The 21,726-nt window shown below is 56.6% G+C and overlaps 10 protein-coding genes across 10 annotated transcripts; 7 read left to right on the top strand and 3 right to left on the bottom strand.

Moving 5' to 3' along the window:
* The first annotated feature begins 467 nt into the window (after positions 1-467).
* BU26DRAFT_352021 (uncharacterized protein) lies at positions 468-1,715 on the top strand. The gene is made up of 2 exons (XM_033822474.1): positions 468-780; positions 865-1,715. The coding sequence occupies exons 1-2, from the start codon at positions 673-675 to the stop codon at positions 1,492-1,494; spliced, it is 738 nt and encodes a 245-aa protein (XP_033682695.1). The 5' UTR covers positions 468-672; the 3' UTR covers positions 1,495-1,715.
* Positions 1,716-2,576: 861 nt separating this feature from the next.
* BU26DRAFT_429871 (NAD(P)-binding protein) lies at positions 2,577-3,518 on the top strand (the record flags this gene model as incomplete). Its single annotated transcript, XM_033823846.1, has 1 exon — positions 2,577-3,518. The coding sequence occupies one exon, from the start codon at positions 2,577-2,579 to the stop codon at positions 3,516-3,518; it is 942 nt and encodes a 313-aa protein (XP_033682694.1).
* Positions 3,519-3,750: 232 nt separating this feature from the next.
* On the top strand, positions 3,751-4,034 carry BU26DRAFT_566637 (uncharacterized protein; the record flags this gene model as incomplete). Its single annotated transcript, XM_033833553.1, has 2 exons — positions 3,751-3,853; positions 3,907-4,034. The coding sequence occupies 2 exons, from the start codon at positions 3,751-3,753 to the stop codon at positions 4,032-4,034; spliced, it is 231 nt and encodes a 76-aa protein (XP_033682693.1).
* Positions 4,035-4,211: 177 nt separating this feature from the next.
* On the bottom strand, positions 4,212-4,665 carry BU26DRAFT_597671 (uncharacterized protein; the record flags this gene model as incomplete). The annotated part of the gene is made up of 1 exon (XM_033835011.1): positions 4,212-4,665. A coding segment is annotated over exon 1 (379 nt), but the record flags the coding sequence as incomplete, so codon positions are not given.
* A 1,776-nt stretch (positions 4,666-6,441) lies between these two features.
* On the top strand, positions 6,442-7,599 carry BU26DRAFT_597669 (NAD(P)-binding protein; the record flags this gene model as incomplete). The annotated part of the gene is made up of 4 exons (XM_033835010.1): positions 6,442-7,020; positions 7,072-7,153; positions 7,210-7,435; positions 7,584-7,599. Exons 1-4 carry the CDS (start codon positions 6,463-6,465, stop codon positions 7,597-7,599), a joined length of 882 nt encoding a protein of 293 aa, XP_033682691.1. The 5' UTR covers positions 6,442-6,462.
* Positions 7,600-8,306: 707 nt separating this feature from the next.
* BU26DRAFT_351875 (uncharacterized protein) lies at positions 8,307-9,845 on the bottom strand. The gene is made up of 3 exons (XM_033822472.1): positions 9,475-9,845; positions 9,270-9,424; positions 8,307-9,222 (listed from the first exon to the last, which is right to left on the bottom strand). Exons 1-3 carry the CDS (start codon positions 9,527-9,529, stop codon positions 8,551-8,553), a joined length of 882 nt encoding a protein of 293 aa, XP_033682690.1. The 5' UTR covers positions 9,530-9,845; the 3' UTR covers positions 8,307-8,550.
* An 836-nt stretch (positions 9,846-10,681) lies between these two features.
* BU26DRAFT_351858 (uncharacterized protein) lies at positions 10,682-11,592 on the top strand. Its single transcript, XM_033822471.1, has one exon. The coding sequence runs from the start codon at positions 10,904-10,906 to the stop codon at positions 11,375-11,377; it is 474 nt and encodes a 157-aa protein (XP_033682689.1). The 5' UTR covers positions 10,682-10,903; the 3' UTR covers positions 11,378-11,592.
* BU26DRAFT_520773 (uncharacterized protein) lies at positions 11,583-13,061 on the bottom strand. The gene is made up of 4 exons (XM_033829371.1): positions 12,849-13,061; positions 12,642-12,798; positions 12,425-12,594; positions 11,583-12,372 (listed from the first exon to the last, which is right to left on the bottom strand). Exons 1-4 carry the CDS (start codon positions 13,000-13,002, stop codon positions 11,807-11,809), a joined length of 1,047 nt encoding a protein of 348 aa, XP_033682688.1. The 5' UTR covers positions 13,003-13,061; the 3' UTR covers positions 11,583-11,806.
* A 1,764-nt stretch (positions 13,062-14,825) lies between these two features.
* Positions 14,826-15,575, top strand: BU26DRAFT_429771 (uncharacterized protein; the record flags this gene model as incomplete). Its single annotated transcript, XM_033823843.1, has 2 exons — positions 14,826-15,209; positions 15,252-15,575. The coding sequence occupies 2 exons, from the start codon at positions 14,826-14,828 to the stop codon at positions 15,573-15,575; spliced, it is 708 nt and encodes a 235-aa protein (XP_033682687.1).
* Positions 15,576-16,868: 1,293 nt separating this feature from the next.
* Positions 16,869-21,082, top strand: BU26DRAFT_506876 (uncharacterized protein; the record flags this gene model as incomplete). Its single annotated transcript, XM_033826958.1, has 6 exons — positions 16,869-19,624; positions 19,869-20,313; positions 20,411-20,443; positions 20,529-20,552; positions 20,637-20,908; positions 20,938-21,082. The coding sequence occupies 6 exons, from the start codon at positions 16,869-16,871 to the stop codon at positions 21,080-21,082; spliced, it is 3,675 nt and encodes a 1,224-aa protein (XP_033682686.1).
* Between the last annotated feature and the right edge of the window lie 644 nt (positions 21,083-21,726).

Genomic DNA, 21,726 nt, shown 5'->3' with positions numbered 1-21,726 from the left:
GCAGAGTTGCGGCCAGGCGGCAGCCAGTCTCGCCGTGCTGACAGGAGAAATGCTACCTTCTCCTTGACCGTGGCGCGCCGTTATTGAAATCCGGTCAAGGCCGCCGCCTGGCCCAGCTATTCCAGGAAATTAGACGCGGCGGGCTGAGGGCCAATTTCCATTGAATGGGCGCGCCGTAGGCCGAATCCACGCTCCTGAGGCACGCCGAGGCCGTGAACACGAGCGAGCTTAATTAGCGGCGTGCGCGTCTGATTGGCCGGGCGTCCAGGGCCTAGCCCGCTGCGGCTAGACGTGTGTAGACGAGCGGGCGCCCGGGGGCCGTGATTGGGGTGCAGGCCCCAGCTACTGCAGGAACAGGCCTGGATGGCGCGAGACGAGATTGGACGCGGGGTCCAGCCTCGAGCGATGGCCCTGCCTGCACCCTAGCCGAAATCAATATAATCCACCCCGACCAGCTCTGCCTCCTCGCTTCTCTCTCTTCTCTCTCACCTCTGCGCCGCTCCTAGTCTACTCAGCACCGCCTGCAGGCCCTCCCTCCGAAGACCTCGTTCTTCAGCCGCTCTTTGCACCAGTCACTCTTTACTGCCGCTCGTTCCATCCTATATAACAACGCCCTCACGCTCTACCCAGCTACCTAACAGCTAATACCCTAATTCGAGTAACTCCGTCGCCATGTTCACCAAGCTTTCTGCCCTCGCCCTCTTCGCCGGCATTGCTGCCGCTATCCACACGCCCGTCGGCGACCCTGAGGGCAACCCCATCACTCGTCCGCTGCTCGAGGTACGTCGATTCACCCTTGCGCGAATCGCAATACTGCGCGCGTTGCGCAAATGAAACGAAACACAGCTCTAACCTCCATCCCAGGTTGTCCCGGCCTGCAAGCCCTTCACCATCGAGTGGGACCCGACCACCACCAACACCGTCTCCCTCCAGCTCCTCAAGGGCCCCTCCACCAACGCCGTTCCCTTCAGCATCATCGTCGAGGGCATCGAGAACAGCGGCAGCTTCGTCTGGACTCCTTCCGGCGATCTCGAGCCCACCGCCGATGCGACGGGCTATGGCATCCAGCTGATCGACGACATCACCGGCCAGTACCAGTACTCGACTCAGTTCGGTATCTCCACCGACGACTGCGAGGTCGTTCCCTCCAGCACTCCGTCCGGCTACCCGACCGTCACTCCGTCTGAGACCAAGACTCCTTCCTCAAGCGCCTACCCCACCGCCCCGGCCAACAGCACCACTTTCTGCACCACCACCACTAAGTACGTCCCGGTCCCGACTGGCACCGGCCATGCCAACTCCACCGTCGTGTACCCCACCAAGAGCATGACTATCCCCGAGTCGCTCAAGACCACGGCTACTGCTGGCACCCCGACCGGCGGTGCTCCCTCGGGCACTTCGACCGGCCCCCCAGAGTCCACCGGCGCTGCCTCCGCTCTCAAGGCCGGCTTCGGTCTTGCGGGCGCCGTCGCCGCCGCTGTCTTCATGCTGTAAGCATCCTACTACCTTCTCGAAGCGCGAATTCTTTCGTTCTCTCTTTGGGTACCGGTATTTGGGATCTTCTATTACGCATGCATGACTTCGTTTCTTGAGACGGGATGGTGTTAATTGTCTGCGATACCACCATTTGCTTTCTGCGCTTCTTGTGTTTACTTGGTGGACGAGAGGAAGCGGTGCGAGAGGTTCTTGCATATGCATGGCATCGGCGGTGTACAACAAAATTTTACCTGGTGACATGGTATGGTAATGAGCGAGTCTGGTTGGATCTGAATGAGATCGATATATACCCCTTATCTTTTGCCGCTTCCTCAAAGCATCTATCCGTGACGTCTCCTTTTCTCTGTTAAAACATGACATTTCCACTCCCAGCATATCAGACCTCAGTCGAGGCGCGCTTAGTCTACCACACTTCCAAGCCCATGCATCCTGCCCCACATGAATCGTACGGCTCGACGTCGACCAACCAACCACCTAATTCCCCACAAACGTGGTGCCATGTCCTTCCCATGTTGTCTCACACCTCGCTCTATCGGGCATACACGGCCATTATCTCGCGCGAAAAGCACGTTTCTCGATTCATCCGCCCCCGGTCGCTGGCTTCACTAATCGCCCCGAGCAATCCTTTGAACTCTCATTTCTTGATTATATATCTGCGCTGCCCGAACTGCATAGCGGGACACGGCCTTTACGCGATCCTTATTGCTCCGACTTTCACACCCTTGAAATACTATACTTTCGGGGGAAGCTTGTTCTCTAACGCGACAGCCCCAAAGAAGCTTTGGAGGAGACATCGGAGGATTCATTCTTTGGAAGAGAGTTGGAAAGCCCCACTCCGGCCAGCTCAAGTAATCGAAACACCTGGTTACGGACAATCTCACAATACCCAAGCTGTCAGCAATCATAAATCTTTGCTCTGCAAAGGAACAATCATAAGTCCGGCATCAACTCGCTCGTACGCATCCAGGTCCCTCCCTTGAAGAGCTTTGGATTCCCCTCCACGCTACCATCTGACCCCAACGCAGTCCACCCATCGTACTTTCTTCTTTCGTCCTTCGATCAATCAATCACGCTCCATAATGGCCTCGGATACGCCTGCCCCGTTCATCCTCCCACCGTATTTCGGTGTCAACTTTACGCCCACAATCCATTCGAAGATCCCCGCGAACATTGATCCCACGAGGATCAAGCTCCCATCCCCATTTATTGTCGTCGTCACTGGCGCCGGGAAAGGTCTAGGCTACCACATCTCGCTCGCCTATGCTAAAGCCGGCGCCTCCGGTATGTCGATATCTTCTCGCACGCAAGCGGACCTTGATAAGCTGGAAGAGGAGATCAGAAAGTTCAACCCGAAGATCGAGGTGCTGAAGAGTATCTGTGATACTCAATCCGATGAGAGCGTAGCAGCCCTGGAGAAAGACGTACGGAGCAAATGGGGAAGAGCAGACGCCGTCATCGCAAACGCAGGCATCATCTCCAAATACGTCGACAGAGCAGAAGGCAACTCAAACCTTCCCGTCGGCCTCGTCGAAGACGACGACTGGTCCCGCGTCCTAGACATAAACCTCCTCGGTACCTGGCGGATCTCAAAAGCCTTTCTCCCACTGCTCATCCAAACTGAAGATGGGCCCCAAACGCTCATCTGCAGCACCTCTCTTGCCGCGCACTCCCCCGCCTCCACCATCTGCCCCATCGCTTACAACGTGAGCAAAATCGCGTGCAACAGGCTGATCGAGCACATCGCCAACGATCACGGCCCTAAAGACGGCATTCAGGCGTACGCGCTACATCCGGGCGCTGTGCTGACACCGCAGACGCAGGGGCATAAGGGGGAGGTGTGGGGCCCGCTCCTGAGCGACGATGAGGGGTTGGCGGGCGCCATGTGTGTGTGGTTGAGTCGGGAGAAGCGGGGTTGGTTGAGTGGGAGGTATGTCAGTTGTACATGGGATGTGGGCGAGTTGGAGGCGATGAGGGATGAGATTGTGGGAGAGGATAAGTTGAAGTTTAGGATGGTTGTGTAGAACTGAGCGTTGAAAGACTGGCAGAATTCTTGTGGCAATGGGATGGGAGGGGTTGTGGGCAGGCTGGGCGGAATACCGCGAAGTTAGCTGTAAACGTGTTCGTTGATGGCGCAAATTATTTCTTCTTATAGTTTTTCTCTTATAAAGCAATATTAAATATCTATATATTTTGTTTTAGCATCGCCGAGCCAAAAGCAAGTCCGTTCGAGGCAAAGGCGGGAAGCGGAAGCAGATGTCGATTCCATATCTGCTTTACACTAAGGAGGAGCTCCAGCCCTATCGACGATTCCCGAAGATCCTTAGGGAAATGAAGTTCGCGAGCAATTTCGTAAGGAGTGCCATATCTGTACAGGATATATGCAACGCCGCCCAACTGACATAAATGCAGACCAAGACGCGTTCCCATTCATATCTCTTCCCGCGGAACTTCGGATCAAGGTGTACCACTTCCACTTCGCCTTCTCGGAGCCGATCGAGTTCTGCGCCGAGACGGACACCACGAACCATGATTACTAGGTACGCGTCGACAATCGGAAGTTTTTCTCCCAGCTCTTTTTCCGCCGACGCCGAGTCAACCTATCGTTCCTGCGCACCTGCTGTGCTGTCAACGCCGAAGGATCGCAGGTCTTCTACGGCGAGAATACCTTCCGGTTCTCGGGCATCAACGGCCAGATGATGGCGCACCCTCTTCGTCCGGAAGATCTACAAACGCCACTCTCAGTGGCTCACATCCCTGACTATTGCCATGCCCTTCTATCGTCGGGGTAAAGGTGGCGGATAGGACAACGACAAGCCTTGGTCGAGGCCCACATATGAATTCCTCTACATGAAAGCTCCCTTCCGAACATGGCACGACAAGAGCTTTGGGTACGGGGATTCGTTCATTCATCTCATCGACAGCTTGAGCCGTATCGAGACGTTCCAGAAACTTGCGCTTGTCATGCCGGATTACTCCAATTATCAGCGGCCCTACGATGACAAATACTACGACGATTACGCAAGACGCAATGTGGGACCCATTCACGAAGTTACTCGCTGCGAAGCCAACCCTGGAGATCGAGATCGTCCGCATGGCCCGCAAAGACCTCAGCAAGACCCTCTATTTCCACACATTAATTCTCTACTTAAATGCCTTACAGACGCATAGGCGTAAGCTTCCATGCATCCAAGATTTTAAGTCTTCCGAGTCGCGTGTACTGAAAAGAGGAGATTTAATACCTAGGTACAGCGAAGGATAGCTACAGGTTCAATTACTCTTACCGCCCTTCCGGGCTACGCTAACATTCCTATCCATTACATTGCTATCCGGGACTATTTCGCAGCAGTATCTGGAAAATATACAAAGAGCTAGGGAATAAGCGACAATTAGCGTGTGGGGAGAAGACAGGCACTTTACGTTGCCCATCTACCATCTTGCGATCTCGCCGCTCATACACGCGTCAGACCTAGTCATCCCCACTCACGACGTCCGGCACCATATCGGTTGTTTCAGCCGGATTGGACTCCTCCGGCACACCCTCCAACACGCTCCAGCGGCTGCGTCTATGGAAGTACGCATACTTAATGGTAGCACAACCATCAGTCATCGCCTTGAAGCGCCGGATCAACCACGCATGAAACCCCAGCGCGGGGGAAGCCCTCCATGCCTCAGCCTCAGTGAGCCACTCGTCATGGAGGATGTGGTAAACGTGACGGCGTCTCTGCGTATGTAATCATCCCTACCCTCAGCTGTGCACTTACCTCCGGGCACAGCACGAGATTCAATCACCTGAGGGATTGACAACTTTCCATTGGTCCGACTGGCTGGGAAGACTTTACGTGATTCAATCTCGCGCCGTCGGCCGGAGGCATGACCAACGACAGCCTTCCGATCTACTATAAAGTCAGCCAACGCCCACAGCTTTTGCTACCTCTTGTCTACTCACTCCTTCTGGCTGTTTACCTACTTCTGAGGAGCCTACTTTTCCATGCGCTGGGCCACTTCCAATCTAGTTGCTAGACTCATTGGAACGCACATATACTGCGGACGTATATAGATCACAGACTGCAGTATTATTCTGTGGGCAACAATTCCTCTTCGATGATTATAGTTGAATTGCCTTTACCCCGAGATGGCTTTGTTCAACGCTTCACCGGCCGCTACTACTACCGCATGCTCTGACCCCGAAAGCCCAATCTCGGTTTCTTTCGAACGTGCAAGACGGCACACAAGGAGGCATTCGAGGTCTTTTATGGAGAGGACGAATTTCGGTACATGGTAGGAGCAGGAGACTCTTATCGAACGACCCATGCAACGGGCACCCTGGAGACCTCCACAGGTTGGTACAGTGGCACGTACAGTTAGACGTACAACCTTGTATCTATACGGGTCCTTAAACCTAGAGAATATTTTACAGGAAGAGCCTGCTACTACTAGGTGTCTGTTGCCCTTATTATATAAGCGGTAGTTAGTGTTACTACTACAAAGCAAAGGAAAACAACCGTAAGCTCTACAGACGATATCTCGGCTGGAAATACACATATCGTTCCGAAGAAGCTGCATATACCGCAGAAACGACAACTCGTTGCGTCAACGGAGGCTTCTGTGTTGCAGAGGTCTCCTCTAACCGTCGAGGTCGATGGACGTGGATCCGGGGTGTTTGGTCTGCAGGACAAGAGGTTGGATGCTCGGGAAGCAAACATAGCGCATACTGATATCAGGACATTCAAAAGCGCCTATTCACCATCACCATGGCACTGCGCGCTGACCGCGTATTCAGCATCGTCAAATAAAAACCCCGACAACCCCGCCTTCTTGTGCAAAGCCTCACATACGCTTCCCCTTTCCACCGCTAGATCCTGAGTCCCTACCAATCGTGGTCGGGCAGACATACACCATCAGCAAACGAAATCGCGCACAGCTACTTCCCATCAACTCTATATCGCCACTTCAGCCACCGCCAGCATGCCCCTCCTCGTCATCCTAGGCATCAACGGCCGCCAGGGAACCTCCGTCGCGAACGCCTTCCTCTCCATTCCCGGTTGGACCATCAGAGGTCTCACGAGTTTACCCAGCTGCGAACGCAGCCGGCAATGGCTCGCTCGCGGCGTCGAAATCGTCCAAGTCGACCTCATGTCCGAACTCAGCATCCGCACCGCCTTTGCAAACGCAACCGCGATATTCGCCGTAACCGACTATTATGCCACTTTCCATAATCCGTCAACACGCATTGTCGCCTCGGTCCATGGAACGACCGTAGCAGACTTTGCATTCCATATCGAAAAGCGCATCGGGTACAGCATCCTCGAGGCAGCTGCGGACGTAGATTCGCTCGAGAGGTTTGTCTGGAGCACGCTTCCGTACATGCCCGAGAGGCAGGCACCGAATAAGCGGGGCCATCGTATGGTGATGAGTCGGTGGGAAACGGCGGCATATGCGAGGTATTTTCCGGAGTTGGCGGCGAAGACGAGTTTTTTGAAGCCGGGGCTGAGGATGGAGGATTATGGGGTGGTGTTGAAGGAGGTAAGCTGAAGATATGTTGATTTCGAGGGGAGATACTAATCGCGGGGATAGAGCGAAGACGGAGCGTTTACGTTTGGGACGACGGCCCCGGCGAATTCGAGGCTACCTTGGACATGTGTTGCGAACGACGTTGGTAATGTCTATCCCCCAATCTACCTCCCCTGGAGCTGCTAAACTCACATCACCCAGGCATGTTCGTCCGCACCCTCATCCTCAACCTGCCCCCGCGTCAAGACCTCGCCGCGCTCTCCCAATGGCTCTCCGGTACCGAAATCTGCACCCTATTCACAGCGATCTCCGGCATAACGTGCACCTACCAACAATTCACACACGTAGAAATGGAAGCCCTCTTTCCAACCGGCCACATCTTTGCCGACATCCTCAACTACACGAAAAACTTCCAGTACTACGAGCCGTTCGTCTCGCCGCCCTCGCAGCTCGAGCATCACCACGACGTGCGAATGCCAACAACCGACTTCGAGACTTTCCTGAAGCAGGATCTGCCAGATCGCCTGCAGGAGTTTCTAAAGCCGCCGGCGCCGAGCACACTGCATATTTTCCAGAGTTGTGGGAGGGTAGGGGAGGAGGAGGTGAGGGTTACGAGTGAGGCGATGGAAGAGTTGGGGTTTGAGGTGCCGGTGAAAGTAAATGCGAATGGGCATGACAAGAATGAGTTCATTGAGAACCATTCTATGGTTCCGAGCGAGAGGAGGAGGAAGTCGATTTCTGAGGGAGTGGACTAAGTGGTTCCGCCGGGATATCTAGATAGGGAGTTCGTGAGGGTGGGTGATACTGGGTGGGGTGGAGTGGTGTGGTGTCCTGCTCTTTGGGCGCAGCGTCATAGTCTTCGTCAGTCGTTGCGTCGTCCTTAACCGATCCTCGCATAGTGTGGAGCACAAAGCGTAGCAATATGAGGAATTTGAAGTCTTTCGGGTTCTCATTGCATTCTGCAATATGACACGCTGCCCTCGTAGTATGCCCGGTATGCATGTCTTCCAACCAGACTCCATGCTTTCCCATAATCCATGTGAGCCATTATTCATCTTCCAGTTCTCTCCTCCTAGTCTTTCCTAATTCGAGGCGTCTCTGCACGATAGGTACTCCGCTATATTCAGCTTCCACAAAGAAAACACATGGAAGAAAATGCTAGAACCATCATCATGCGCCGAATGCCGTCGTAATGCATGAATGAGGACAGGCTAAAGCCAAGGGGCTAATAAAAAGCCAAGGGGAAGAGATGAAGGGAAGAAAAGAAGAGAAGAAGGTACAGGAAAGAGGAAGGAGAGAAACCAGGTGACTGGGCCCCATTAGTAGGAGGCGTATACGGCGGAGGAGCATACGATGACGCTGTAGGCACCGGAGTCGTATACGTCGGCATGGTAGCCGTCGGCTTGCTCGACGTTGACGTGCCTGACTCGTGAGAGCCATTGATCTGCGATCCGACCATTAGCATCCTTATCATCCTGACAGGAAAGTACCGAAAACACGGCGAAAACTAAATACATGAAGCCACGCGAAATTCATCAACAATCAAAATACCTGCGGTATCCACGGCGAATTCGTGAAATACTTCTCATCCACCTTGAAAGCATACGACATGCTATCATCGCACATGCCGCCTCCATCCTTCCCGATATGCGAGCAATGCACATCAGGCCGGTACCGAACCATGATCTCATGCACACTCCGGCACATCAGGGTGTTCATGCCGAGCTCAAAGCTCTGCCCCACGCGGATCTCCTGGGTAAGGAAGTGGTAGCAGTCCTCGGGGGAATCGTACTGCGTGTTCGTCCCGTTGCAGTACCTGGTGTGCGTGGAACATATGGACGTGGCGAGCGCATTCACAGCCTTGGCGGTCGCGTTGGTCGGATCAGAATCCAGAGAGAGGAGGAGGGTCTCGAAGAGGTACCCGAACCAGCGGAAGGTGACGTCGTATTGGGTGATTTGGCGCTCCGAATTCCAGCTGATCCAGGTATCGATGGTCACGGGGAGGGACAGGTTCTTGAAGGAAGGGAAGATAAAGCCGACGCGGGTAGTTGCGGATGCAATGTTTTGGTTTGCGGCAAACTGGAGGATTTCGTAGGGGCCGATTGGTCGACCGATGACGCTAACGGCGTCCGTGGGAGTGAAAAGGCCGAAGATGTACTCAGTATTGAGCTCGCGGCCCTCGAAGTTGCGGGTATCAGATACACGGCCTTGGACCTGTGTCGCTGTCAGTCGGAGGTTCTTTCGGGGTGGATGAAACCTACGTCATCGGAGAAGATGGTTGAGTTGATAGCCCGGGCTTCCTTGATGTTGTTGGGGTACATGAATCGTTCATAGAACTCGTTCTGCAGCAGCCAGAGCTCGTCATAGCCGAGGGCGGGTGTTGAGGAGACGTTGGTGGTGTCTTGACGTGAAGAGACTGGACGGATCAGTCGGGGTCCAATTGGAGCGAACACCGGGGTGACGTACCTGCTGCTGCGTCTGCCAGCGACAGTACAGCCGCGAGGACCTTGTCGAGCTTCATGGTTGTCGAAAGCGAAGGTGGTATTTCAAGGCTGTCAATTCGGATGTCGGCGGTGAGGGAGGGTGAGGGAGAGTCCGGCGCAGGAGCAGCACGAGAAGGAGCGGGACGTTGATATATGCCGTCACCACGCGAGGCCCGGTGAAAGAGAGCGTCAAGATGCGGCAACGTTTGACGTGAGGAGAGCGGCGGGGGTCAGAAGAGGGACGCTCAGCCTTGCGCACGGGGATCATAGCCCATGACGAACCCTTAGCGTGCCTTCCGAATTGACTGTAGACTACCGTACACACATCCAACGCTCCTTCCGGCCTGCATCTACCACAGTACGCCCAGATCACTGCACGCCTGATGAGCCGAAATCCGTGACGTACGCACAACGCACACCACAATTGGCGCACAGTGCGATCGAAAGATTGGGTGTCTTGTGCATAATGGCGGCTTTCGAGAACTCTGGCCCAGCGAACGCCATGTGCAGCGATCGGCAGTAGTGCGTGTTCACGTGATGTGGGTGTTGTAGTAGCCTGCTTGATTGGGCAAATATGCGACCATTCAGGGGCAGGAACTAGAATATGAATGGCCCTCTGCTGGTCGCCTGACGAGCCAACGTCGATGCCGCGTTATCGAGAAGCGATAGTCTAGGCTATATTTGGGCGGCAGGTTCCTGCATAAAGGGGCAGCGAAGAAAGATGACTGCCTCGTACGAGCGCTCTAGATTTCGCATTTCCCTCCTTTTGCCGGCTTCGCGACGCCGCGTTGAACGACTCTATCCTCGTGTTCGGCGGGCCAGCAGCTCGTAGCATTGGCATATCTCTTGGTCTACCGCAAATGCCGCCTTGTCCTCCGCATGCTGCGAGGAACTGCAACGGAGATTTCGAGTGCGATAGGCGGGCGCGCATCGTGGCGGATGTCTCGGATTGCACAGTAAGCGGCATCCCACAGGAATATTTTTAATCGGCGCCCAACAGCATCATGTTGGGTTCATATGTACAGTATGTCAGTATCGTGTTTGGGTGTGGAGGCTTGCTTCGGAAGTACCGAAAGGATGCGGCTGTTCTGGACGCCCTGGGCTCGGACCGCCGTCTCGGGTTGCTTCATGACACTCCCACCACTCCCAAGCGTCGACGTACGCCACTTCCCGAACAACCTCTGGCGCCCTGCATGAAGCCGTGCGATGGCACCAGGGTCTGTTGATCACGTACGCCTCCTATGCCAGCCACAGCTTGTTTCTACCTCCTACGATGGTTCTCATATCGCGCAAACACGAGTCTCGTCCTCCCGTCATCATAGCTCCATCTTCCGAGCAAACATCATATTTCTCTTGTGCACATGCGTCGCAGTCTCCGGCGCCCTATAACCTCACCCGCAGGCTAGGACATAATGCTACCGGGTGACTGGTTGACACGAGTTTCGCGGGTCACTGCATACGCAACGACGTTCCCTACGCCAGCACTCATATTATACGCGGACAATAAGACAAACCAGAAACACAGACCCGCGTCATACCCAACTTCCCGGATCGCATCCACCTTGAGAGAAGACCAAGAGGACCGCGAGATCGAGGCACGAGCGAGCGTGGATCACCTAACGAGAATGGAGAATGGTAAAGCTAGTAACCAAACAAAAGACGTGGCCCTGGCACCTTTTGAGAGAATGACACACTGCGTCTTTCATTCCGCTTGCTACGACGTTAGTGTTCCCAGTAGCCAACAAATCTCCCACGCCAACAGGACGCACAGCCCCATCTCTCCGCCCGCAATCGCGGTAAAGAGTCTCCCCAAACACACCACGTGCTGTGACTTGCCGCTCCCTCCTGCTCTCGGTTCTCACACCATTCGCTCGCCGAGCCCCTGAACGCATGTGGTGTTCTTCCCCAAGAGCAGCAATGCCACGCTATTCCAAGCCGCACACGCTAAAATCGTTCCTTTAGTTGCTGATGTCACTGGCCTAAGTAGTGGGATGCCTGAGGTTGATCAATGGGTCCGAACTGGGAAAATTACGATTTGGGGCGAAACTAGAGGTGCATGCGCGGGCCGGTTTGAAAACGTCGAAAGAGACATTTTGATATTCATATTGACATTAAGGTCATGCTACGTAGGATATACAGTGCTAACAGGATATCTAGAATCGACGATGGCGTCGAAAGAGTATATTAGATAAGACGCTGAGGGATGTGATGCCGACCGCTAAAGCCTACTTACATCATGTCTGCCATACCTCAGTAGCTATTGTAGATCCCGCTCGGGAAACTCCAAATACGTGCCAGCGAGAGCTTTTCCTCGATTACCTTTGTGTACCCTCACCCGGTAGTTCAGCAGTGTGCGATGCGCCAGCAGTCGGACTGCTGGCCGCTCCCAATTCTGCAGCTTCAGGATGGCTCGGCTGCGTGTAGTGGCCGTACTTCGCGTCTTGCTGCACGTATGCGCTGCCCTGAGGAGGCGGTGACGCGGAAGGATTGTATGGTTGAGCATAGCCGGAACTGGGAGGAGTTGGCTGCTGTCCGGCGAAACCTTGCTGGTTGTACGAATCGTGCGGGTTAAATCCGGGCGAGGGCTGGCCGTACGAGGGATTGGGAGACATTTGCGGCTTCGCGTCGGTGTATGGTTGGACTCCTGGGGGTGGACCCATCGCGGCGGTCCCTTGTTGGGGTAGACTGCTCTTATCCTTGTTCTTTCTCCGACGCATGAGGAAGAAAACGAGTCCGGCAATGAGCGCGATACCGGCGATAGGTCCTACGACCGCGCCGGCGATCCAGGCTTTGGAGCCACCATCGTCATCATTTGACGTGCCAGATTGCGTCGGCTTGGAGGCGGATCCTGCAGATCCGACGGGAGACGCAGAAGATATTGCTGTGGTGAGTGTTAGTAGGGGTGTACAGGTAGAGTGCTGTACCAGACGTACGAGCTTCCGATGACTTCTCAGTGGCTGTAGCCGGGATCTTCCGGTAGTAGCTCCAGTTCACTGATGAGTCCCCGCACACGATGTCGGTTTTCGGGTTTGAGTCGCCGAAGCTTTCGAAGATGAAGGCAGTGTTGCACACTGAGAAGGCAGAGTTGTTATAGTTTCCCGTGCTGTGTCGATGTTAGGAATGTCACTCAGCAGAGTCAGCTACACATACCAGGCAGTGGTTATGGTCGTGCTGCCCAATGGATAGATTTGAGAGCCGCCTACACAGGCTGTTGGGGCTGGGCATGAAGCGACTGTATCCGGACAACATTGAGCATAGTCCCCAGATTGATACCAGGTGAGACCAGATTCACACGTTTGTGAGTACCCTTGATGCTCGTTAGGTACGGCGCGGAGACCCGGGTAGCTCCGAACGTACATGTGCTATTGTATTCCAGCCAGCCTATAAAAGCCGCATCAGCCTGCCTCGGCAGCACCGCCGGTGTCGTAATCGTGGGATCCGCAGGTACGGCGTTTGCCAAGATTCCCCAGGATACAACTGTGAGGAAAGTGATGGGAAGTCTTCCAGCCATTGTCAGAGCCAGCGATGCCCAAGGACTGAGGGTGAGGTGCGAAAGCTATGCCAAAGAAGGCTGTCGGCTCGTTAAAATAACAGCTCAGCTGCTGATCTACTGGGCTTGGAAGGCCCACAACAAAGCCACGATGCGACCAACACGGGTGCTTAGCGTCCAGCCCGCGCCTTGTCTCTTTGACCCTGGGACGGCGGGTGGGCTATCCTTTCTAAGGGAAGTTCTGTCCAATAAGCAATCGCATATGTTTCATTTCGTCCCGGTGAAGTGAAGCGCCTATCGTTCGAGGGATGGTGTCTCCACATGGTAGTATTCAGCTGAGCCGCTGTCGTATCAATCTAGAAGACCTCTGAAGGCTAGAGTTCATGAAAGACTCATTGCCGGACACTTCAGGTGTGGCGCACGTAGGGCGCCATGAGTCCGCTTGGCGAGCAAGTCCCATGGGTCAACAAACTGCGGGAGCTGAAGACAGCCTGCATTGCGGGAAGGAAAACGACAGCTAGGCGAGGCGTATCGGGGCTGCTATGCAACGCAGGCTGCAATAAGATGCGTCTTTAACCGTGCATCGTGCAGATTCTCAGCTGCTCTCTTGTGCTACAGCTGGCTGGAAATGTGGAGCTGTGGCGACGGAGGGATGTCTGGCCGACACGACGACGCTCAACGCAGTTTGGCAACCGTAGGCGGGATCTACATAGAAGTAGTGAGCAGTCGATCAGCGCCTCATTATGACTGTCCTCGCACCGTTTCCGCTGCAAGCTGCTGCCGGCACACTCGCTGCTGGTAGAGGGGCAGGCGAAGAGCGACCCCGCCTGGCCGCTGGCGGAACCGGTTACCGTACCCGAGGGACGTCGCCCAGCCGCCACGACTCGCCCTCACATCAGAACATCTCAAGACGGCTCCAAGGTTGTTGGATGGCCGTCGGGGAGGTTGTCGGTGTCATTGAGTCAGGTAGGCGCTTACTCATCGGGAGTGCTGATGCAGAGAAACAATGATTGAAGCTAGCGCGTGCGGAGACTATGTTGCTCCATCGCCGTGCTCGATTGAGAAGATGCCGGGGCCGATAACGCTTCTCCTACCTTGACGCGGTTCAGCAGAAGTCCGTCGTGGATGTTGCTGCATCTCTCTTGTCGCTGGAGGCACGCACTACGGCGGCCTCGGGCGCTGCCTCTGCTCGTCCTGAAGCCGAGCTTCTTCCGGGCTTCCACAGCTCCAACGGCCCCGTCCATGCCGCAACCGCTCTCCCTGAGCATCTCAGCACCTCCCCCAAGACACGCTGTTTGTTATGCTACGCCCGTAGCTCGACTCTCCTCACGTCGTTCTCCTGCTTCCGCGTCGCAATGCCTCCCCTGATGCGCCGCAGACCGTCGCCGAATCGACCACCCGGCCGGCGACGGTGGGACAAACTTCCGGACGATGTGCTCATCTTGGTCTTCTCGCAGTGTCGAATTGATGAGCTCCTTAGTCTGCGATTGACTAGCTCGAAGACGCGAAACCTCATCGCAGAGTACATCGTAACCATTGCGCCTTCGGTCGCCCGCTCGACGTTTCCGCGCAGCAGGCTCCTCTTGACCCCGCCCAGCGAGCCGGCCCAATACACGATCGATTGGTTGAAGGGACTTATACCGCAACAGCTGGCTGCCATCTTGGTAGACAGGCACCGCTTCTCCCACGAATGGGCCCCGCAACGCTACGGCATACCCGCTGAGGACGACTACGGCGATGGGTTGCGCGCTCGGGTCGCAACCGGATGGCGTGTTCTCCGGCGGCTCTCGATGATCTCCGAGGAGGTCTACAGGCTATCCCCGAAAACCTTGCTCAAGTCGACAATGAACCGGGCCTGGAAAGTAGTGCATCCGTCGCGGTACAACTTTGACGTGTTCAAGCAGAGGGAGGACCTGATTCTGTCGCGGCGATTGGAGTACATCAAGGACTTATCCGACGAGCTGGCCAAAGACTATAAGCTCACGTTCATGCTGCTATCCTCGGCATTCCGAACCTCCATTTCCAACTACGGCGATGACTACAAGCCATGGATATTCGATTGGGGATGCGGCATCGATGGACAGCGGCTGCTGCGGAGGGGAAACTCCTGGTTGACCTGGTTCGTGCTGCACGAGGGCCCTCAGCTGTTCTGGGACCAGTGGTGGAGCTTGTCGCCCGACTGTGCCGCAACGAAGAACCACATTCGTGACCGATCGATCGAAGCCTGGGTCGGAAAGACCAAGATCACCGCCGAAGACTTCATTCGACAGTTCCTCCCCAAGGAATGGAACGACGTGAACGAGAAGTGGCACGACATCCAGCGGGATTATGCTTTCAAGGTCCAGAAAGCGATGGAGGAGAAGGCGGCAATCAACTCGGACTTTATGTCTGTGAATCCGATTGGGTACTTTACGCAGTACGCCGAGATCAGGCGGCTGAGGGAGCAAACCGGTTCGCCCCCGGTAGCGGAGACGCTGTCGCATGTGCCATTCCACGTCGACTTTCGCTGTCCGGAGGAGCTTTTCCAGAAGTCTTGTATGCTTCGGGACGAGAGGGCTGTGGCGATGGCGGCCCGCACATCTGCCCGGCTATGATGAACGGGAGCGTATGTACTGTATGAACCACATTCTGCGGAAGGTGGCTGACACCAAACGTGGCGTTTCACTATCCATTTCCCCAGTGGTTTCCTGACGGCCTGACCTGCTCCGTAAGCTCCAAGTCCACTCATTGTTATTACATTAAATGAGTGCCGAACCATTGGACTTGACAAGTCAGCCAAGCTAGGGGAAAATTGGGGCAGATTACAGTGCAGCTGTCCGCATGCATCCCAGCCAGTTGACTTTTCCAGTGGCGATTATTGCAGCGCGATGCAGGAGATCTACAAGCGTTTCAGCTTCATTGGGAGAGCGTGCAGTGTGGTTCTGGCTGTCCCTTAATTTCTGCCGTTCACGCTGTGGCAAGGCGGATGCAACCACAACAGCTTCGGCGGCAACGACTCGGCTCGGAGTGTGATTACCACCAGATGGAGCTTTTTGCGGTGTCCTACCGTTGGCGGGCCGGGCGCGATGTCCCATTACTGGAGAGCACCATCCGACATGCGTGTGCGGTGCAGCAGGGCGTTTGGGCGGTGGCCAAATGGGCCGCGCGGAAGGGTGTCCCCCTTTGGTGCCGCTGATGGCATCGCGGCGGAGGCCTGATGGCGGTGCTCTCACGCGCCTGTCCCATTCCGCGAGCTGCTGCCCATGTGCACGTTGTGGATGAAGATGGCAAGCGGGCGCGGCGTTGCGTTTCGAAGGCGCAGGGATGGCGACAATTCCGCAGCTTCCAGGGCCCTTCTAGGGCAATCGGCGCCGCTCGATTCGCTGCCCGTTCGCGGGGAGAACAGTGAACACTGCGGTCTTCCCCCTGCGCCGTCGGGGGGTGCCAGCTGGGCGCAAAGTATACACGCTCTGAAACGGCGAGCAGTCTGGCAGCGTCCCCGCGGCTACATTGCCAGCAGCAGAGCGCAGAGCGTAGGAGACAGTGGCAATCGACAGTCGACGGGCGACTCCGTTGGGCGCACGTGACGAGGTCTATATTTGGCAGCATGCCGGCCTGCTTGGTTTGGGGTAGATCAGCAGCCGGGCGGGCCCAGCGCTCGCGGAGGCTTGGCCAGCGAGATCTGACGGCGTGCTCGTCCACCATCGTCCACACTCCACCACCGCGCCCGCCCTGTCGAATCTGCACCACGCTCCTTTGCCTTGAGATGCTTTCCGCGCCCGTCGAGCGTAGCTGAGAGGAGTCTGCGCCGGCATGCTCCATGGCGTCTCGCCCAACGCTCTCCTGAATCTCCCGCACCACGCATCCGCATCCGCACACGAACCGTCCGCCGCGACTCCGGACAGAAGATGGTGGGGAGGAGGACCCCGCTCGACGAAGCACAGCATCTGGCGATAAGGACCGACGTCAACGGGAAGGGCGTTGCCAGACATGACGGCGCTGCTGCACGGGCAGTCCCCCACCGCTCGCGCGCCGCGTCGCTGAGCTCCGAGGCCTCGTCCGCAGATGAGCAGGTCAACACCCATCTGTCGGCCTCTTCGGCGGGCAACACCGACATATCGACGTCCTCTGCCATCTCGGGGCACTCGACGGCGCGCACTTCGGCAATGACAGACGACGACCGGCCCAGCGCGTCGAGTCCCACAAGCCCCTCACCGCACGCACACCCTACCCTAACCCTTCTCGAGCTCGCATCCAGCACGGCGTCTTCTTCTGCACTGCCCGATGCCTTCGACTTCAACGTGTCCCGGAAAGGCTACTTCATCGCCGTGTATTCGTCGTCAAACATCTGGCTGATCAAGACGGACCAGTTGCCCCGCCTGTGGGCGAGGACGCTGCAGGTGAAGCGCAAACCGGTGGCTATCGACATTACCGACAATGGCTTCTTGCTGGCAGTGCTCTCGAGGCCCTCGCAGGTGGACCTGTACGATATCCATAGGGAGCAGGACCGCCAGATCAGGAAGAGGAGGACCATTATGTTGGTGCACGAGGCCAGCTCGCTCGTCATATCCCCGGACGGGCTCATTCTGATCACTGGGAACAAATTCGGCATTGAGGTTGTTGCGATAGGGCCGGATGCCCCTGAAACGTCGCGACGGACCATCTCGGGCCCCGTGGGCGACACGTTGGAATTCTCCGACGACGCGCGCACGCTCCTGATCACCAGCTACGCGCGGAAGACGGCAAGCTCGTCCCTCTTCATTCTTCCCGGCCTTTACGACGGGCCGTTGAACGAGGAAGGCGTGCCTGTGCCGGCGGCCCCGGAGCAGGTCTGGACTGGATCGGTGCTCTTCCCGGAAACGGCCAAGATAGCACGGCAAGCGACGCTCCTCCCAGACGCCGACACCGGCCAGGTCAACGAGCTCTTTGCCTTCAATGCGCAAGAAGATAGCTGGGGCGTGTACGACATCGCCAGCCAGCGCTTTACCCAGCGCAAGATGTTCCTGCCCGACCAGCAGCGCTGGACTCGGTCCGAGTTTGTCGATGATGCCATGCCCGCCGTGTCTCCCAATGCCGACCTTGCCGCCGTCGCGCTCAGAATGCGTGGGACGACGAGTATCTGGATCTATCAGGTGCCGGAGTGGGATTTCAAGGCTACTTCCAAGGCAGCCGCCGAGTCGCCTATCCAGCCGTGCTTCTGCATCCCCATCTTGAGCGACGGCGCGGATACGTATCAAGAGATTTGTGCGCTGCGCTGGGTTAGCATCAGTCCGACGATGCAGCGGCTTGTCGCAGTGGGGAACTCAAGCGTCGTGTCGGGCAGCGAAGTGCCTGGTGCGCCGGTAGGCTCAAAGGGCGTAATCATTGTCCTCGACTTCGACAAGTCGAAGCCGGCTGGAAGCCCGGTGCCTGCGTCGACGAAGACGGCGTACGACCTCGACCCGCTGTGTCCTGGCGAGACGCTGCCGGAGGGCTCAATTGATTTCGACCGCGAGGTGGAGTTGGTGCGGACGCGGACTATGGCGCAGAGAAGAGCTCAGGACCGGTCGGGTGACGGAAGACGGAACTCGAGGGCTGGGTCCACGCCGGGCCGCGCGCGCACCACGGCAAACCGAGAGCGGCCGGCTTCGATTCGTCGTCCCATCGAGGACGACGAGGAGTTGACCGCGGAGGAGGCGCAGGCGGCCTTTGAAGCGCCGTACGACAATCAGCAGCCCCGGTCGCAGATGTCGTTGGCCAGGGCAGCTACTGTGGCCGCAGTCTCCCCGGCCAACCGGCGCCATCTCAGGGCCCTTCCGTTCAGACCGTTGGAGTATCGTCGCGCGGACGGGCTTCGAGAATTTCCCCACGAGAGCGATGCGGACAACTGGGTGCCGCCGCCGCCGGCATACACCGCGACGGCCGAAGCGGCCCAGAGCGTCAGTTTGAGCCATCCAGAGGGCGCTCCGGTGCCTGCACGCACCTCCAGCCATGCATCCTCCATTCCCCCAGTGCCTCCGCTCCCAGCAACGGTGAATTTGTCTCAACCTGTACCTGTTCGCCCGCATCAGTCGCGTGGAAGGCTCCAGTCCATCTCGTCGACCGATCTGACAGTCGCACCGCCGCCACAGGAACGCCGTCCGTCGCTCCTCCATCCATCAACTTATCCAAGTCCTCAAGCAGCAACGCCTGGCCGCAGACGCAGCTCCGCAGCTCATTCCCCGCCACAACAGATGTCCATGATACCGGCGCAGAGCCAATCCGCATACCAAGCAACCGCCTCGCTGCTCAACACAAGCCGGCCTGCAGCCCGCACGCGGCGAGCCGTCGAGAGCACAGTGGATCTACGCACACCACCTACAATCAGTCCTGACGCGGGACGTAGAGGATCCGCCCCTGATGCTGGTATACCCCGTCGCCCGCTGGCCCCAGGCGCCTTGCCCAACCGCGCCAGCATGCCAACATCGAATACTCCACCACCACCGAGGTCAAGTGCCAGACGTGCTATGCTTCCTAGACTGACTACACTGGGTGATTCAATGGCGCGGCGGGATCCGGCGCCGCTTTCGGCGCCGCCGGGGACACATTTGGGGCACCTAAGGACGCAGTCTCGACTCGATAACTTGAGGAGCGGCGCAAGGGAAAAGTCCAAGTCCCCGAAAAAGAAGATCGGCTGCACAATTATGTGAGTGAGGGGATGAGCTTATGTATTTCCTTTTGTTTTTGAAGGGGATTCCGTTCAAGGCGTCGGCGTGCATCTCATATACCCATTGGCGTTGGGGTTGTCTTAGGGGTTGGAGAAGCGGTGCCTTTCACCAGGCTGCTGTAGCTCGCCACAAAATAAAACCGTCAATTCGACTGCGTAGCGTCTTCCCTCTCCTTGACCACTGCACACTGTCACTCTCCACCCTCACTCTCCACCCTCACAGCTTACCAGCTAGTCACCACCCACAAGCCACGAGCGTCCTCTCCATTCTAATCGCCACCATCATGTCGCTCAACACCGGCAGCCGCTCGCCCTGCCTCTACATCGAACCCGGCAACGTCCCCGGCGAGCTGCACGCCCAGATCCGGGCGATCATCGAGGCGCTGCCGCCGCAGTCCATCATCGGGTGGTGGGCCCGCGGCGTCACGGTCGGGGCTCCACCGCCGAATGCCGTCAAGGCTGAGCTTAAGGTGACGCAGCCGTGGCACCAGGAACCGAACGTACACATCAGCCTGCATCTGGGCTGGGTGGACGCGAAAGGCGACTGGGTCAGGACCTACGCTAAAGCCCACCTCCACTGGAATGGATTGGAGGAGCTGTTTGAGTTCTCGACCGGTTGCCAATTAGTTAAGGAACTTGGCAAGACGTGGTATACCATATACTATCCGGTGAGTATATATAGCTGGCTTTTCTGCTGATTTGACTTGATTTTTCTTGCCCTCCGATGGCCTTTGGTTTTTATATTGTACTAATTTCCTTAAATAGCCCGCGCAGCAGCAGCAGCAGCCTCCTCCGCCTGTAAGTACCTATATCCTCTTCCCGATCACCTTCTGAAGCCGTTCGGCCTGTACGGTGTTTAATTGCTAACGCTGAATATACACAGCCCGTCCAGCAGTCCCGCCCCCCTGTAAGTAACACCCTTTCTACCTTTATAACCTTTACAGCTTAAAGGCCCTCCCTAAAATGCTCAGACTGCTAACAATACGCATAGCCGCGCGGCGTTCTCCTACCGCCGTTCTTCCTTCCGCACCCGGAGGACCTCGCGCTCTGGGGGCTCCCTTGCCCTCCTCGACTACCGCCGTGGAGCGCCGCGCGGTTCGTCCCCGCCCAGCTCCCTTGCCCTCCTCGACTACCGCCGTGGAGGGCCGCGCCGTTCGTCCCCGCCCAGCTCCCGCCGCCTTCTGATCCCCGGCCGGCTGGCTCCGGTCGGGGTTACCGCGACCTGGACGACTTCCGTCGCTCCTCGCCGGAACCCGAGCTCGAGTACTAGCCGGGGGTGATGTCCCGGCTAGGAGAAGATGGCAGAAGGAAGAGGAAGAGAGCGACGACGACGATGACGACGACGACGACGATGAGGATGAGGATGAGAGGGAGGATTGGGGCCTGAGGGCCTTTAGGAAGAGTAATGAGGGGAAGGAGGATGAGGATGACGAGTAGATAGAGAGGGGGAGGGAAGAGGGAAGCATGAATGAAAAGTCCTTGTTTTTGGTGGCGCGGAAGCCGTCGGCGATACCGATTCATTTGCCATGTCTTGCTCCGTGATGTTCTGTGTATAGTATGTGAATCATGTCGGGGTGCCTTTTACAGAATCGGACGATTGACTTTGCTATGGTAGGTATGGCATATCTCATTCTCAAACCGTCTATCAAATCATGCTAATCACTAGGGAAGAAACCGCCAGAGTCGCATGCTCGGAACTCCCAGTCTCGCACACACATAGTGGCCGATAAGCTACGCCCATCTACTACGGCCGGTTCAACTTCCGCTTCTCAGACATCAACTGCGCGTCCTTAGCAGCGGCCTTTGTCATGTAAATGGGGGTGAGCTACTCCCAGCTCTTGCCAAAGCTCATGATATTCATGCCGTTCTGGTGCGCAAGCCGTGGAGGAGCGTATGCAAGCAACGATATGGTCGACTCCGTAACCTCGGCCTCGAATCTTCTCGACAGCATCCCCTTCCACCTTCCGCATCCTAAAGATACTCGACACTACGAGCAAGTCTGCGTGCTCCTTTTCAAGGCACTGCTCAAGAGCGACCTCAGGAAGCTATCGTTGGTCTTGCCCGAGTGGCATCCGTGTTGC

Source organism: Trematosphaeria pertusa (assembly GCF_010094035.1).
Source record: "Trematosphaeria pertusa strain CBS 122368 unplaced genomic scaffold BU26scaffold_9, whole genome shotgun sequence".
In the NCBI taxonomy this organism is placed as follows: Eukaryota; Fungi; Ascomycota; class Dothideomycetes; order Pleosporales; family Trematosphaeriaceae; genus Trematosphaeria; species Trematosphaeria pertusa.
The sequence above is the reverse complement of the archived record's forward strand: the minus strand, read 5'-3'. Positions and strand labels throughout refer to the sequence as shown.